This window comes from Danio rerio, chromosome 9 (genome assembly GCF_049306965.1).
Source record: "Danio rerio strain Tuebingen ecotype United States chromosome 9, GRCz12tu, whole genome shotgun sequence".
Lineage (NCBI taxonomy): Eukaryota > Metazoa > Chordata > Actinopteri > Cypriniformes > Danionidae > Danio > Danio rerio.
Window position 1 is genome coordinate 53582286 of NC_133184.1, and position 18341 is coordinate 53600626.

General features: G+C 38.9%; 1 protein-coding gene and 1 long non-coding RNA gene across 3 annotated transcripts in view; one reads left to right on the plus strand and one right to left on the minus strand.

Moving 5' to 3' along the window:
* The window catches only part of rbms1b (RNA binding motif, single stranded interacting protein 1b), a 447127-nt gene that overhangs the window by 253977 nt on the left and 174809 nt on the right, over positions 1-18341 (plus strand). The window contains exon 1 of one of the 2 annotated variants that reach the window (XM_073913289.1): positions 14941-15123. The exons of the other annotated variant lie outside the window; for it this stretch is intronic. Coding sequence (XP_073769390.1) covers positions 15055-15123 — 69 coding nt within the window. The 5' untranslated portion in view covers positions 14941-15054. Of the gene's footprint in view, positions 1-14940; positions 15124-18341 lie in introns of those variants that run through there. 2 annotated transcript variants of the gene reach the window in all.
* On the minus strand, positions 16318-18263 carry LOC137496508 (uncharacterized). Its single transcript, XR_011016919.2, has 3 exons — positions 18166-18263; positions 17521-17568; positions 16318-16705 (listed from the first exon to the last, which is right to left on the minus strand). It is a non-coding gene; the product is annotated as an uncharacterized lncRNA (long non-coding RNA).

The window sequence follows — 18341 nt, forward strand, 5'->3', positions numbered from 1 at the left end:
AAAAATTGAAAGGAACTTTAGGGAAAGCTGAAAACTTTAAGGAACTTAAAGTCATTTAACTTCAATTTTATGCTCTATTTTTGCCGATGACTCAGCTGGCATCATATTGCTCACAAGTTTCACTTCTTCATGCCATTTTTAGGGCATTTTGTGCCAGGATGTGCATATTCAAAACCCAGACCACAGCTACGTGTGTACATCAGTATACACTACCAGACAAAAGTTTTCTCGTTGATCCCAGTTGTAAGAGCAACAAATAATAACTTGACTTCTAGTTGATCATTTGGAAATTGGTAGATTTTTCTGCTGAATCATCTGTTGAGCTGCATCCCAATCATCACCAATACTGCAGAAGACCTCCTGGAACCAGCATGGAGCCAAGATTCTCTCAGAAATTAGTCAAGTTTGGTTAAGGAAAAATCATGGTTTGGGGTTACATTCAGTATGGGGGCGTGTGAGAGATCTGCAGAGTGACAACATCAACAGCCTGAGGTATCAAGACATTAGTGCTGCCCATTACATTACAAACCACAAGAGAGGGCAAATTCTCCAGCAGGATAGCGCTCCTTCTCATACTTCAGCCTCCACATTAAAGTTCCTGAAAGCAAAGAAGGTCAAGGTGCTTCAGGAGTGGCCAGCCCAGTCACCAGACATAAACATTATTGAGCATGTCTGGGGTAAGATGAAGGAGCTTCATTGAAGGAGGCATTGAAGATGAATCCAAAGGATCTTAATGAACTCTGGGAGTCCTGCAGGAACGCTTTCTTTGCCATTCCAGATGACTTTATTAATCAGTGATTTGAGTCATTGCAGAGATGTATGGATGCAGTCCTCCAAGCTCATAATGGAGTCAGACACAATATTCATTCTGTTTCCACTGCAACATGACTTTATATTCTATACTTGACATTATTTCTGTTAAGTGCAAGACTTTAGTCTAAGCAAAGTCAGACCTTTCTGTCCTAATGACATAGTTAATAATCAAGGCATGATCACATTTTATTTTAGAAAAATAAGTGTAATCTAGAGGCCTTTGCCTTTCATATGAGCCACTTCTGATAGCAAATGATCAACTAGAAGTCAAGTTATTATTTGTTGTTTCTAAAACATAGGCATCAAGACTTATGTCAGGTAGTTTATATTATCAAATATTTAAGAGTGAAACTCAATGATTCTTTAATTTGCAATTATTAAAAAAAATACACTTTTATATTTTTACATTTAAATTTAACCATGAATAAATATAATACATTTAGAACCAAAATAAAACAAAATTGTGGTAATTTTTGCAAGTTTATAAGTTACTCATTTGTACTTCATAACCTATAGCTTTGAATAAACGTTATTGTAAAGTAAAAAAAAATAGTTGATCATCTTATAAGTGTGGTTAATTCATAAACTAATTTCGAGAGGATCACGTGGTTCGGATCAACACAGCTGGCTCCTCATTAGCTCCGTAATCTGCTCTATTAGAGAGAGGGGGGTCTGGCTGCAGACTTGGTGCAGTGCAATCTGGGCTGCATCCAATGCTTTTTAATGGGCTCACCTAACCCCACCCCTAACCCTACCCGTCACAGTGACGTCACTAGCTCCATTCGAGTGCATTGTGTCTGACATTGCATCGCTGAGTGATGCAGTCTCAGCTTGCATCATAAAGACTGCATCCAGATACTGTTGATATTAGATGATTACGGAAGCATTAAAAATGACCAGAGTTTTTCACTCCAGTTATCTTCGTCTTAAAGCCCAACCCCTCACCCCGCCCCTCTTTTTTTGTTTTTTTCTTTTTCAGATGGGGCGACAGGGTGGCCCAGTGGCTAGCACTGTTGCCTCACAGCAAGAACACCTCTGGTCCAACCTCCTATCGGGCTGGTCTGTGTTTCTGTGCTGAGTTTACATGTTCTCCCTGTGTTTGCATAGGTTTACCCCAGGTTCCCCGGTTTCCTCACACCGTACAAAAACATAAACTATAGCAATCAACTAAACCAAACTATCACCTAAGACAACCTTAGTTTACACTTCTCACACGGCAACAACCAGGGGAGTTCTCGAGACCTACCTGAGCTCAAACTCCCCTCTTGCCCTTCTAACGGGAGGGAGCCCCGGGCTCGAGGAGTGAACTCTTGAAACGGGTTTTAATTCACAAACAAAACCAATATATAAGATGATTATCATGGGTGGCACTGTGGCTCAGTGGTCAAAAGTCAGTTGGCATTTCTGTGTGGAGTTTGCATTTTCTCCAAACACCTGCGCTATAGGGGAATTGGAAGAACTACATTGGCCATAGTGCGTGTGTGTGTGTGAATGAGAAAGTATATGGGTCTTTTCCAGTACTGGGTTGCGCCTGGAAGGGCATCCCTGCATAAAACATTTGATGGAAGAGTTGTCGGTTCATTCCGCTGTTGCAGACTCTGATAACTCAGAGACTAAGCTGGTGAAAAATGAATGAATGAAAGTCAACCTATTAGTTATTATTATATTACTTTTACCTTAATATAATGTTCATTCAAAGCAAAATGTCTCTGGATTTGAGGGGGAAACCGGAAGAAACCCACGGCAACACAGGGAGAACATACAAACTCCACACTGAAACGCCAAATGGCCCTGTCAGAACTTGAACCAGCGACCTTCTCGCTGTGAGGCAGTCGTGCTACCCACTGTGCAACCGTGCAGCCCACTTCAACTGTATATATATATATTTATATATATATATATATATATATATATATATATATATATATATATATATATATATATATATATATATATATATATATGTTTTAAATGCTTTGACAATACTTATAAAGCAAGTTTGAACTGAGCTGAATTGAATAGAGAGAGTAAAACTCATCGAGTCAGTTCTTTGTTGGCAGATTTTCCCTTCAGTCATTTCCTGTCATATGAATGTAAGTGTGTCAGATTCTTAAATCATGCGTGTCACTGATATTGTTCCCAAATGTTGCTGCGGTTTTCCAAACTTCTTGGGGGTGTGGCCTGTAGAAAGGTCGACCAATGAGAATGCAGATCACAGAAGTCACGGAAAACAAGCTGAAGAATAAGAGCTCTGCACAACAGCATGACAACACAAAACACAGACCAGCAGAACGAAGATTCTCAGACACACACACACACACACACACACACACTTGTACAGATATCTTTAATAAAGACTTCCCACAGACATGATTTTATCCTGTACAGAGTGTATTCACTCTCACCCCACCCCTGAAACAACCCTCACAGGAAACAATTTTCATTTATGAGCCGTTTTTCCTCATGGGGACTTTTTGTGTCAAAATGTACTTTTATTGCTATATTTGTGTGGATTTGGTCCTCACAAAGTGTAAATGTTCCCTCACAGCAAGAAGGACGCTGGTTTGAGCACCAGCTGGGTCTGTTGGCATTTCAGTTTGCATGTTCTCCCTGTGTTGGGGTGGGTTTCCTCCGGGTGCTCCGGTTTCCCCACAGTCCAAACACATGCACTATATAGGTAAATTGGGTAAGCTAAAATTATGAGTGTGAATGAGTGTGTATGGGTGTTTCCCAGTGATGGGTTCCAGCTGGAAGAGCATCCGCTGTATAAAACATTTGCTGGATAAGTTGGTGGTTCATTCCGCTGTGGCGACTGCAGATTAATAAAGGGACTAAGCCGAAAATAAAATAAATGAATGAACAGATGTATGCACATTCCCACAAAATTAAATTCATTCCTGTAATTCAAAGCTGAATTTTGCAGTTATGTTTACTCATTTAGACTCTTTAATCCAAAGTGACTTACAAATGAGGATAAAAGAAGCACATCATATTATCACAGAGGTGCTTTTCATAAATTTCATAACAAATCTTGTGTAACACTTGAATTTAAGTCACAATTCATGCTATTAATTATTGGTGTATTTCCTGCCTGTGTAACACCGCCGGTCCTACATCATCCAACCCACTCCGAGCTGGGATCAAACCGCGGACCTTCCGCATGGGAGTTGGGCGCTCTACCAAAGAGGCTAAAGACCATGGCCACTAGCGGCTGTCACTAGAGCACCTTTAGAGGTCAGAGGAGTGAGGTTTACCTGCACAGCACTTACTAGCTGGCCTCTGTTACACTCACCCCTCTAAACCTCACTCCGATCCGGGTCACGGCACCAAATGTAACCCGCTGGTCCTACATCATCCAACCCACTCCGAGCTGGGATCAAACCTCCGACCTTCCGCATGGGAGTTGTGTGCTCTACCAAGGAGACTAAAGACCATGACCACTAGCGACTGTCACTAGAGCACCTTTAGAGGTCAGAGGAGTGAGGTTTACCTGCACAGCACTTACTAGCTGGCCTCTGTTACACTCACCCCTCTAAACCTCACTCCGATCCGGGTCACGGCACCAAATGTAACCCGCTGGTCCTACATCATCCAACCCACTCCGAGCTGGGATCAAACCTCCGACCTTCCGCATGGGAGTTGTGTGCTCTACCAAGGAGACTAAAGACCATGACCACTAGCGACTGTCACTAGAGCACCTTTAGAGGTCAGAGGAGTGAGGTTTACCTGCACAGCACTTACTAGCTGGCCTCCGTTACACTTGCTCATTAGGATATTAACTGCCCATTAGTGCACTCCTTTTGTACCTTTGTTAAAGTTGTACCTTATATGCTACAGAAAATCTAAATCAGTTTTATTGCCAAGTGTGCTTCAGTAGGGGGATATTTAACTGTTCATTAGGTAGATGGCCTGAGGAAAGAAACTTTTCCTGTCTCTGGCTGTTTTTGTGCTCGGTGCTCTGAAGCGCCGACCAGACAGTAACAGTTCGAACAGGTAGTGTGCTGGGTGCGAGGCGTCCTGAGTGATTTTGCAAGCCCTTTTACTCACTCTGGAGGAGTACAGTTATTGAAGTGTAGGAAGGGTAGTGCTAGTGATTCGTTCAGCAGTCCGGACTATTCGCTGTAGTCTACAGAGGTTGGTTTGGCAGCTGAGCCAAACCAGACGGTGATCAAAGTGCAGAGGATGGATTGGATGACAGCTCAGTAGAACTGTACGAGCAGCTCCTGTGGCAGGTTAAACATCCTCAGCTGACGAAGGAAGTACAGTCTCTGTTGGGCTTTCTTCACAATAGAGTCTATGTGAATGTCCCACTTCAGATCCTGAGAGATGGTGGTGCCCACAGCAACCACAGTGCTGTTCATGATGGGGAGTGGGGGGAGTGCAGGGGGGTTTCTCCTAAAGTCCACTATCATCTCCACTGTTTTGAGCGTGTTCAGCTCCAGGTTGTAGTATCTGCACCATAACGCCAGCCGCTCCACCTCCTGTCTGTAAGAAGACTCGTCACCGTTCTGAATGATGCCGATAACAGTAGTGTCGTCTGCAAACTTTAGGAGCTTGACGGAGGGGTCTTTTGCGGTGCAGTCATTGGTGTACATATCCAAGTAAGACCTGTTCTGTACACTGAAAACCTTAATAAGTTTACTGAATGAAATTAATTGAGTAAACTCGTTGCCTCAATTTAATTGAGTAACAGTCTCCCAAAACATGCATATTTAAGTTCATTCAACCCCCCACCCCCCACTGCAATGGTACAAACGTGTTTCTTTGTCTTAAGGTGCAATTCTGTTCCATAAAAAGGTGCTGTCCCATTGACAAGGGTATGTACTTCTTTGGTACGATATTGTACCATTTTTTTCTGAGAGTGCAGAGTCACGTGATGCTTCTTATCATGTGACAACATTCTCATGTGCTAATTTGCAAAATATTTCAAAAACGTGTTAATCCAAACCTTTCAACAATATCGTCTAATCTAATGTGTTGTGAATGGTGTATCACGGTTAATTAAAAGCAAATGAACGTCTGTCTGTGGTAAATGTGTGTGTGTGTGTGTGTGTGTTCTGTTTTAACCTCAGGAATGAGTGTTTCTATGATAAATGACTGTGTCACGCAGCTCCATCTGGATGTTGGTATCAGGGCAGAGGAACAGCAGGTAATGAATTGGGAAAAACTACAAAAATGACAAAGCCTCCTCCCACTCTTCGTATATACTGGACAAATCACATTTCATTCTGTTATCACTGGTCAATCAACAAAACAACTGTTCATTCATTCACTTTCCTTCGGCTTTTATTTATCAGGGTTTGCCACAGCGGAATGAACCGCCAACTATTTTATGCAGCGGATGATCTTCCAGCCACAACCCACTACTGGGAAACACCCATACACTCACACACTTATACACTACGGCTAATTTAGGTAATTTATTCACCTATAGAGCATGTGATTGAGGGAAACCGGAGCACCCAGAGGAAACCAACACGAACATTGGGAGAACATGCAAACCACACAGAAACGCCAACTGACCCAGCCGAGACTCGAACCAGCAACCTTCTTGCTGTGAGAGCAATGTGTTACCTACTGCACCACCATGCAGCTATATATATACTTTATACTACATTTACTATATACTATATACTACTTATACTACTTTTTTTGCTGTAAAGAAATGCAGCGAGCTTAAAACACAAAAACAAAATAAGGAGATGATCCAAATTTAATGTCAAATAAATGCAGCCGTGAGGGCCTTAAGACATTCAATAATCAATTATAAGAACATCTTTTTTTAAATGCTTATTGTTTTATTAGAATGATTGTTGAAAGATCTTGTGTTGATGAAAAATGGATTCATGACACACAAAATTCAGATTTGCAACATGAATAATTTGCATTTTAAAATATATAAAAGAAAATGTGTTCTTTAAAGGTGCTGAATGTTTGTTTTTGACTCTTCTATAGCATAAAAACACCGTAATATGTTTGCAGATATGACAAACATGCTAAGTTGGGTTTAATTTGTGCACCTCATTTTACCGATCCCCCTCCTCAACCGCCCTCCTCTCCTGTCCGCTGTTCACTTTCACTTTCTTCCGCAACTGCCCAACCCTCTTCACTTTCATCCATGACAACTACACCCCCTCACTCTACCCTTTCGTGCGGGATTCCTCTACATCCACGGGTAACATGCTGGATCCGTTACCCTGGCCTATTTCAGGACCTCGCAACACACAAATTAAGCACTGATGCTTAGTGAACATTCTTGTTAATCTGAAAAACAATGCTGAAGTCAGATATTCTGCTTTTTAAATGTGCATTACGTGCCGGAACGGCTGTCTTTGTTTTGGTCCTTTTAACCCACCCACTGCCAGTTTAGCCAATTATACCGCAGCACTCCGGGTTGCCTTGGTGGAAAAGAACGTATTTCATTCATTCAGTCAGAAAGCCTCGCAAAGTGTGCGTCTGTGACGGAAGTGCGACCTCTGGACAGTAGCAAACTTTGAAATGAGACGCAATTTCTGTGCTCTATTTTGACGATCTATGCGCAAAGTCGCAGGGTGCAAACGCATTCAGGCCGTGTCAGAATCCACTTTTGCTAAAATAAGGATGGAAAAATCCGATTTGTGCCACAGTGCATGGTCTAAAAGGGTTGAGCTTTTTTTTTAATGAGTTATAGGTGTGTTTTAAGAATAAACCAATCTGAGTCTCATCTCCCATTTACTTTAAGAGTCAGTTGAGTCTCACCATAAGCGCATTTGCTATTTACAGGACGTAAATAAGTGGAAGTGGAAAAACTGAGCATTTAAATAATTAATTTCATTTGTTAAGCGCAAAGATTTGTTTCAAAACTTGTTTCAAAATTTCTAAATTCAATTCTAATTTCCAGCAAACGAATAAATGAACAATAATAACGAAGTGTGTTCAAAAAACTATATCCTAGTTATATCCTAATACACTTGCTGCCCCATGTAGTCTAAAACCCGAAAGATGGACAAATCTAAGCTTGTTTTAATAAAACAAATACAAATATGCATATAATAAATAACACTGCTAGTAATAATAACTTTATACAAAAACAAATTTTCATGAATGAACTGAAAAAGCCCCACGAGATGAAGAAGGCATGAAAGGATGTGTCACATAACCAGCGATCGCTCTCCAGAGATCACTGGTTCTCACACGAACACTATAGACTACACTTCCGCCTTCCTCTGGACTACATAGACATACATGCTTTCCGGTCACACTCACGTCTGCTCACTCATCACGATTGATTACACTCTCACCAGCTGAACCTTGTCAGAGACTGATAACACACCCTTCATAAGCCACTCATTCACCCATCCAGTTTGCAGAGTCTTGTTTGCTTATAGTGACATTACAACGCGTTTCTTTCTGACTTGTTTTTCTGTGTTTAGACCCTAGCCTTGTATTCCTTGTTATCCTGTTTAGCCGCCTGCCTTACGACCTATTGCCTGTTTGTACGACTACGATTCTGGACTGACTGAATATACCCGTTTGCACCTGTTTGATCATTGCTTACCTGACGCTGAATAGGCCTTTTTCACAATTTCTGGTTCCGGTAAGCGAAGCAGTGTACCACAACATCCGGTTTCAATGCGATGGAGCAAGAAAGAATGGCAGGGTCATCTCATCGCTGTGATTGCTGCGTTCCCAGCTGCTCCAACTCAAAAACGACACTCTTACTTTAATGACCACGATCTCCCGAAAGACGAAGGACAGGGAAAATCATGGATGACAATATTAAAGGGGGTTGAATGCCGTTTCAAGTTATATCCAGAAGTACATTTTTATGCTGTATGCACTTCAAAGCGGAGATTATTATGTTTCATTAAAGACTGGTGGTCTATGGTTTATTTTGATGAGTAGTTATAATATAGACAAAACTCCAGTTAAACTATCTGCCTTCCACAAACAAGTGCTCATCATGGTCATTAATCTATAAGCATGATTTATCCCTACATTGTTGTTATTTTGGAATAATAGACAGTTCATACAAATGCAAATCTCTTTTTTTAATTGGTTTGACAGCAAAATTATTTGTTTAGTCAGTTATATAATAACGATAGTATACTTTAATGTGTTATTAAAGTATACTATCTTTTTATGTGTTATTTAATGTGTTACTTTAATGTGTTATTTAATGTGTTAATGTTTAAAATGTTATTTGCTGTTCTTTAAATAAATAATAAAATTGAATATTATCCACGAGTGGGAGCTAACGTGTTTCCAGACTAGAGAAAACCTCACGAGCATTAAACAACCTGTAATGTATTAACCGATAGCAACTCGCCTGTACAGCTACCTCGCCATTCACTATATCTGACTCTGAATAAAAAGGAAGGAGGGGGTTAGCACAGTTTACAGACGGGACTACTGACATAAAACTCATCCTGCTGGATGTTAAATAGCCAGGTTAATCTAGTTTACGAATGGCTTGAATGAGCAGATCTTATGCTGTTGGCTGTGCACCTTACTGGAACCTGACGTTGCAAACGCTGTGTAAGACACGTTTTCTGCACAAACTCTGCAAATCGGTATCATCTTTTAAAAGCTGTTTTATTAAGGCAGTTTTACACATTCACCGAACAACATCTTCCTGTCCAAATTATGGCAAAGTTGACCGTGAGAAAGTCATCTGCTGTCCCGAGGCTGTCATGTCTCTGCGACTCCTAGCGAACCCGGAAATATCGATACACTGCTTCGAAGGGCGCTTCCGGTGTTCAATTCCGCTGTGAAAAAGGTCTATAAACCTGCATTGTGGATCTTACCTCCAGTTGTCTCTGTCACTCCCCCCGTTTGTTACAGGATGGTTTTTTTATTTATGTTGAAAACAATATGTTATCAATATTAATAATATTTTCCATATGTAAAGATATTTGCGTATTGCTTTACATTTTGTGTGTATTAAGCAATGTGTAAGCGAGGTGCGCTCTGCGCTTGAGTTTATACCGGCTTTGTTCTGGTCTACTGAAAAATCTATTATAGTTTCTCAAAATAGCAATGCGCCAGCAATGCGCCTCAACACGCCTTTTTGGACCAGAATGCCTATGGGCACACATATGAGCGCAAATGCATTTGCTATTTAAACAGCGTGTCGCAAAATGTGAAAACGACTCTTGCGCCAAGCTGAAACTAGCAAACAACAATTGCGTCACGTCTTGCGCCACATTTCGCTGGGTGTATGATAGGGCCCTCTGAGTTCCACATGAGATTATCAATTAGCAAATAATATAAATATTACGAGAGTAAACATCAGGTGAGGAAGTCATATTGTAACCCCGTGTCCTAACAACACGCTACGTGACGAGATACACAGTGATGGCTGTTTGCACCAAACAAAACATGATAGAAATTTAAATACAGCCATTCAGAATTACAGAGAAGTCAACACAATCTCACGGCAATTCGTAATTTCTTGATTTAGTGGCTAATTCCTATGAATTTGTACGATCTAATTCGTACAATTTAGTACGATTTGCTCATCCCCCAATGACGGTTGGGTTTAGGGGTGGGGTAAGGTGCCATGCCTTCTTTTTAAAATCATACAATTTCATACGACTGAACTCCTACAAATTCGTATGAATTAGACACCAAACTGGCAAACGTAAAATACTTACGTTTTCTCGCGAGATTAGGCTGGAATAGTGCACTCACTCATGAAATGATAAGGTTTATCAACCACTGGATGTCAAACTTACATACTGCACCTTTAAAACTAATATTTATATATTATATATTATAAAAATATACAATCATTTCTCTTTTTAAATGCTTACTTTTCAAGACAAAATAAAGAAAAACAAGTAACTGACACTGTAATAATAATCTTTAAAATGATAATAATATTTTCCAATATTACTGTTTTCACAGCCAAACAGATGCAGCCAGCTTAAAACACACAAAACTATTCTAAAATTACAGTGTTTTCTTTTTTAAAATGCTTAATTGTTTAAAATATATCCCATTTTTTCATGCAATAAGCATCAGACAGATTTGTGGGAGTGCCGTCTGAGACTAATAGTCACATATAATACTTTTAAGGGTACAGCTATTCATTGAAACGTTCAATGTCAGGTATATAATAATGCTTCTAATTATATGACTACAGATTTACTCATCTTTTCTCCTCTCCATTGTCTACATGAAGAGGATTAAGATCTTGCACTCGCTCAATTAGCTTTGGCTTTTTAGGCTTTCGTCCAACGCTGCTTTTTCTCATTGAGCTTCGACCTGCGTGAAGCTTCCTGTCTCCTGAAGCCGAACAGGAAGCTTTGCTCACATGAGATTCTGGCTGGACTCCAAAACAGAGGCCTGTAGTAATGCTGTTGAAGGCGCTGTACAAGTTTTTGAGTCCTCTAAAGCATAAAAGGACCTTAATATGTTTGCAGATATTTAAGAAAACATTCTTGTTTATCTGAAAAACAATGCTGAAGTCAGTTATTCTCCTTTGAAAATGTGCTTTGAGTGACAACGTCTGTCTATGTTTTGATCTCTATAACCAGCCCACTGCTAGATTACCCGATTATATTTCAGCACCCCGGGTTCCTTGTTGGAAAACAGCGAATTTCATTTCTGTAATCTAAGCTGCACCAATGTTTACAGGCGCGGCTGAAATGGGACTTGCGGAGGACAGCAGCAGCCTCCAAAAAAAGTTGCAGATTCAGATTTGCAAAATCCATATTGAGATGGTTTTAATTGTGAATAATGTAAAGTTGCAATGTAAGGCTGGAGTCAGATATGCTTGCTCCTGTTTGTGTTGTCAATCTGGCAACCTGTGTTTTCCTTGTGTCTGAGGAGGAGGTGTGAGGTGAAAAAAACAACACCCCAGGCTCATTCTTAAAACGTACCTCTATATACATTTCTGGAGAGTGCCAAATACGTCCCAGGAGCTTTGTTTTTTTCAACCCAAGCTCATTCTGAAAATGTAGCCCCGCGGACGTTTCTGGAGACCGCAATTTAAGTGGCCGGAGGTACATATGGCTGCATTTCGTTTTTTCAAGCGAACGCTACGGAGCGGTGTGACGTCGCTCCTCTTCACGCTCGCCGGCTGGGCTGATGGCTCGCCTCCTCCGTGTGGAGGGCTTTCCCCACCTTGACCAGTTTGTCTGGTTAGCTTGTCGTGTTATGTCGGCGGAGCGGAGCGGAGCGGAGGCCTGGAGGAGGACGACGAGCCGACAGTGTTTGACGAACCAGGTTCGAGTCCGGGGAAGAGCGATTCCAGAAATCAGGTAAGACAAACAACAGAATCCAAAAAATAAATCGAACGAGTTCGTAATGAGGCGAGAATGCGGTGAAATTCGAAAATACGGTCAAAATCGGATGAGGGCTGTTCTTTTTCTGCACGGCTTTTGTAAATCGTTGCTTGGGTTTAGGAAAGAAGGAGGAGGGTAGCCGGGTCGGCCGATTGGCCAGCCGCCCAGTCAATCTTTCAGTCATTCAGCCAGTCAGTCAGTCGGAAAGTTGGTCGCTTGACAGCGGCCTCCGGCTGAACAGTGCGGGCGCGAGAGATTTTCTAGATGCAAAAAGCACGCACAGCGGCTTCTCATGGATTCGCGAAAACAAAAACTGCACAAATACTTCCCGGGACATAAATCGCGGTCTCCAGAAACGTCTACGTTTCCAGAATGAGCCTGGGTTGTTTTTATTTTTTTTGCAGTTTTTGTTTTTGCAAATCCACCAGAGGCCGCTGTATATGCTTTTTTATATCTCAAATTTCTCTTACGAGTGCCATTTACGCCTGCTGTTCTCGTGTAAATCCATCAGAGGCTGCTGTTGACTGACTGTTTGACTGACTGAATGACTGATCGATCGACTGACTCTTCCTCCACCTTCCCTAAACCCAACCAATTGTATTGATTGACCCACCCTCCTCCTCCCCTAAACCCAACCAACAGTGTTTTCAAAAGCAATCCAGAAAAAGAAAAGCCCTCACCTGATTTTTACCTCGTTTTCAGATTTTATCACATTCTCACCCTGTTATTTACTTGTTTATTCATTTTTTTGCCATTTGTTTTTGTCTTACCTGCTTTCCGGGGTTCGTTCTTTGTACATGGATTACTCAATTAGCTGGATTTGGATATTGATAATTTGAGACGATCCAGGATCGTTTAGTTCTTCAAAATCTGAGACTTGTTGTCATAGCAACAGTTCTGGTAGCTCAAACCTGCTAGGGAGCAGGCTAATTTCATATAAACAGGATTAGATCTGGGTCAGTTCGAGCAAAGATAATACTGAAAGTATGTACCGAATGCTGATATTTTTTTACAGTAGTTATATACACTTGGGAAAATAGTAAATATGTTTACATATATTTTTTTAACTATATACATAAAGTTGAAAAATATATATTGATAAAACTTATGCAGTCTGCACTCTGAAATAAAAGTACAAAGACCGCCACCTGCTGGTTTAAAGAGAACATTTATTGATATGAACTTTTTAGGTTATATCTAAAAGAATAATGTTCAACTCCTGACAAGCTTGTTATGGTCAAGTCATTAAAATATAAAGCAAAATAAACATCCCAGACTTTAAAATAAACTCCTCTTATTGTTTCAGATGTTTATTGTTTGTTTGTTTATTGGCTTATTATCGACTTATTAAAGGGATCGTTCACCAAAAAAGAAAAACAAAAAACTAAATACAAACATTATATTCGGAAACTGTTAACCATCGACATCCATACAGAAAAAACTATTATATGGAAGTCAATGGCTTCCGGTTTACAACATTCTTCAAAACATCTTCTGCAACATATCCTAAATATATGATCAGTTTTATCTATTTTCAGTTTTTTGTGACTCAAACTGCTCTGAAACTGGGTTGGTAAATGACAGAATATTAATTTCTAGGTGAACTATCCCTTTAATATGCAAGGCCTAGGACTATCTAAAAGAATATTCGTTAAAAGCATCTGACCGGCTTGTTGTCAAGTCATTAGAAAATGTAATGCAAAATAAACATTCCTGACTTTAAAATAAGCTCATCTTTTAGCTTGAGATGTTGTTGTTTATTGGTGTGTTATTATTGTGGACTTTGGAGCAGAGTTTTCGTGCTCTTCTAACAGCCCAGACATCATAATCTCATCTTTTTACTTCAGATGTTCAATGTTTGTTCGTTGTGAACCATCCCTTAATTATGCAAGTCATAGCTATATCCAAAAGAATATTCATGTTAAACACCTGACAGGTCTGTTATTATGAAGTCATATTTTTGCTTCAAATGTTCAGTGTTTGGTTTGTGTTTATTAGCTTATTATCAGCTTATTTAAAGGGATAATCCCAGCCTCCCCTCTAAAAAAGCTTAAAAAGAGTACCATTTTTTCTGTTGAATACAAAAGACGTTGGAAACCCGTAACCATTGACATCCTTATATAAAGAAACAATTCTATGGAAGTCATCTGCAACCAGTTTCCAACATTCTGAAAAACATCTTCACCAGCATATCCTATAATTTTGTGTCTCAAACTGCTGTGAGACTGTTTGGTGTGATTTTTTGTTCAATTTAATATGCAAGTCATTGGAATATCTACAAGAATATTAATGTTAAGCACACCTGACAGGCTTTTTGTCAAGTCATTAAAAAATTAAATGCAAAATAAACATCCCAGATAATTAAATGAACTTTTCTTTTTGCTTGAGATGTTCAGTGTTTGGTTTGTGTTTATTAGCTTATTATCGACATATTAGAGGGATAATCCCCCTTTTTTTTGACTTTGGTGCTCTGCAAACATCCCAGACTTTGAAATCAACTCATCTTTTTGATTCAGATATTCAAGGTTTGGTGTTTATTGGCTTATTGTCTACTTATTAAACGGATAATTATACATAACCTGTATTGAACACATCACAGAGAGCTGTGAGTGACAGTATATGTTTAGGTGAACTATCTCTTTAATATGCAGGCTACATCTAAAAGAATAAACTCCTGACAAGCCTGTTATTATCAAGTCTTTAAAATATTATAATGCTAAATTAACATGCCAGACTTAAGGGCAAACTCATCTTTTTGCTTCAGATGTTGGTGCTTATTGGCTGTTATTATTGCAGACTTTGGAGCAGAGTTTTCGTGCTCTGCTCTGCTCCACTGCAGCTCCACCGCCCACCGCGCACTCAGTCCCCGCGTTTGGACGTCGACAGCACCGGACAAACAGTCTCCGTTTCTCCTCCGGTTTTACAGCTCTGACCGAAGTGACATCCACGTCTAAATTTACCGCTAATCTTCATGGGCAAGGTGTGGAGGCAGATGTACCCCCAATATACCTACTATTACCCCCCTTACCTGCAAGCTAAGGTACGGAAAGATCAGTTTTACCTCATGCTTGATATCGATTTTGTTGATTTCGGTGCTGTTGTGTCGTATGTTGTAGCATACATACAGTAGAAGCTATGCTAGTAGATTTCTCGATTTAGCGCTGGTGTAAGTTTGTATCGTACTTGAGGGGTTTTTCGGGCGGACATTTTAAATAGCTTTTTTTCTTATCAAGATGTAAACAGTCAAATCCTGATAACATTATAAGCACCAGTCGTTGCTGCTTTGTATGTAGAGCTGGGTTAAACTCTTTGTTGTCGTCGTTTTTTTTTTCTGGCGTTGTTAAATGTTTTGTTCGTTTTCTCGGCCAGTGAATTCCTGTGACATGACATATCGCGCTCTGGCTGAAGCCAATCTCTGAACTGTGAGAATTTGCTCATTCATCACACTACTTCTGGATTATTTATTAACGTTATTATTGTGTTTTGGTGCACAAAATGAGCAGTGTTTAATTGTACAGAGGCAGAATACGTTGTTTGCCTTACATTATCATCAAGTGGACGACTGGCAGTGGGTGAAATGGATGGTGATTTTGCATGATTTTTATTATGTTATAAAAGTCAGATTTGCTCAAATTAACACGTTTTTAATGTCCTAAATGTCTGTATTGCTATAATATGACGTGTAGAGCAGGATAGTTAATGAATAATATGTGTAATAGTCAATCAAAATCAATTAAAAATTAAGAAAAACTTAAATGAGGTTGAATTATACACTGTAAAAAATGTTACTTAGATCTAACTTATAAAAAGTGAGGCAAGTGGTTGCATCGGACGTTTTAGGTTGATTCAACTTCCAGCCTTTTTTAAGTATTTTAAACACTAAAACATTGCTTAAAACAAATGCAATAAAATTAAGTTGAGCCAAATAATATTTCTAAAATTACTCAAATCAGATAAACTTACTTTTTTTGTTAAACTTAACTTACTTATACATTGCTATATGTTGACTGTACTCATTTTAATTAAGTATTATGAACTTAATGATCTAAATAAAATTAACCATGCATATGTCATTTAAAACGAATTTAATTGACTTCTGGCTGTAACCTCAGAAAATAAATCGGCGTTTCTATATTGTAAGCACAATATACACTAGTAAACACAGATAAACAGACTTTCCTGTCAATAACAATTAAATAAGAATGGGAAGATGGATTAAAGACCATAACATGTATTCAATATCAATCAATGTTCCTTTTAATAGTGACTACAAAATAGGCCATTAATGTGGCTACACGTACACAATACATAAATAAAAACATTAATAATACCAGATCCTATTGAGAAATCATCCAAGGCAACTCAGTGAGGAGATTTGCATATTTTGATGAAGATTTTGGATGCATAATGTCCAGTCCCACAAAGAGTCTCTAATACATCTTAAATGTATACAGTTTTGATGGATACTTGAAGTCGAGGACATCGGTAAGTCCAAACAGGAGCCATCATGCATTTGACAGGTTTGGCAAACCTCTGACAGTCCTATGATAATCCAAACTGTGTTGGGCTGATGGCAAATTTTTCCCGTGGGCAGCCGCATGCACCTCTGATTCCTCACAACTCTATTGGTAGAGACAAAAAGAAACAGGAGTTCAGGTGGTTGCTACCAAACAACATTAAATAGCTAAATACTGAATAGGAAATAACTACAAGTGAAGTTACAAAAGTCCAGTGAGAATGATGCATGGATGAAACACCTTAGTTTATCAGTTAAAAATTACCTTAGTTAAAATTACCTAACTTCTATTTAAAAAATAAAAAAAGGTTATAGAGGTTGTGTAATTACATTATTCCAGGTGTTTTTAGTTATCAAATTTTAAAGAAAACTGTGATTTTACTCAGTGTAACAGTGCATGTCATTGTGGTTTCCTGTCAATCACAGAATTGTTAAAATTTAGCATAAGAATGTGTATTTAATTTAGATATTAAAACTGTTTGAAAACGGCTATAAGAAAATTATAGAATACAAATTCTATAATTTAATTGTCATCTTCATTTTGCACCAAACGTTGCACGTCATAATACAAATTTTATTAAATAAATAAATAAATACATTGCCATTTTACACATTACATTAAGGTTTACATTAAATTTTTGCTAAAGCTACATTTAATTGACTTTTTCTTCAAATTTAATGTCACTGGCAAATGACAGTTCAGTGATTCAGTTATCAGTTAGCTTTATTGAAAGACTGACAGATAATAAGAAACTGCATTAGGATATTTTTATACTGTTTTTACTGTTGCACACATAAAAAAAATCTTCAGATATCAAATGTAAGTTAATTCTATGGAGCCCACTATTGTTTGCAATTTTACCAATGTTTTACTTACCTGCAAATAATTATAGCTGTAGTTGTATCTAATGTTTTTCTTACCTGGATGTGAAGTTTGAAGATCCACAGGTAACAAAATCACTTTGGTATCTAAAGACCAAGAACATGCATTTTAGAATGAGGTGCATACAATTTAAATGGTTCTGTAAACATCAGTAGTAAATGTAATTTAAGTTAAAATAAATTGTAAATCTGTAATTTATTCACTATGCAGCATTAAAAAACTTATGGACTAAATCTCTAAAACACAAACTTTAAGTTATACTTTCTCTTACGTTAAACACAAACTACTTAACTGTTGCATACGTTTCTGAATTTAATACCCATCCTTAATGTGCTGCTATAACTTAGGTGAGCTAACTTTAGCTATGTTAGCGCTAACAAACTGAACCCCCACACCCCGACCGCCCACCAGTGACCTTGTTAATCGGTTCTGCAACGTTAGTTTTACCTACTAAGTGTTTTAAAACTACTTTCACTATTTTTCTCAATAATATCACTTTTAATCGTTAGTATAAACTAGCGTTGGTTAGCGTTAGCCAACTTAGCTTTCCATGTGAGAGCAGTCTAACTGTTAACATACCTGAGGCTACAGTACAATTTACAAAGCTAAAACCTCACCTGCCTAGCGAAGACAGCAGTTTTGCATGACTTTACAATTATCATTCGGCTAAATTTGCAACTTACCGTGTTAATCAGATCCGCTGCTGGGAGCAGTTAATGTCGACCATTGCAGAAGCTGCGTCTGCCTGCTAAATCCCGGGCAATGAAAAAGGAGTCACGCCAAACTATTAAAATCACGTTTTATGAACACCTGCCCACATCGACAGCTGCTCTAATAAATTGTCTGTGTCAACTCACTT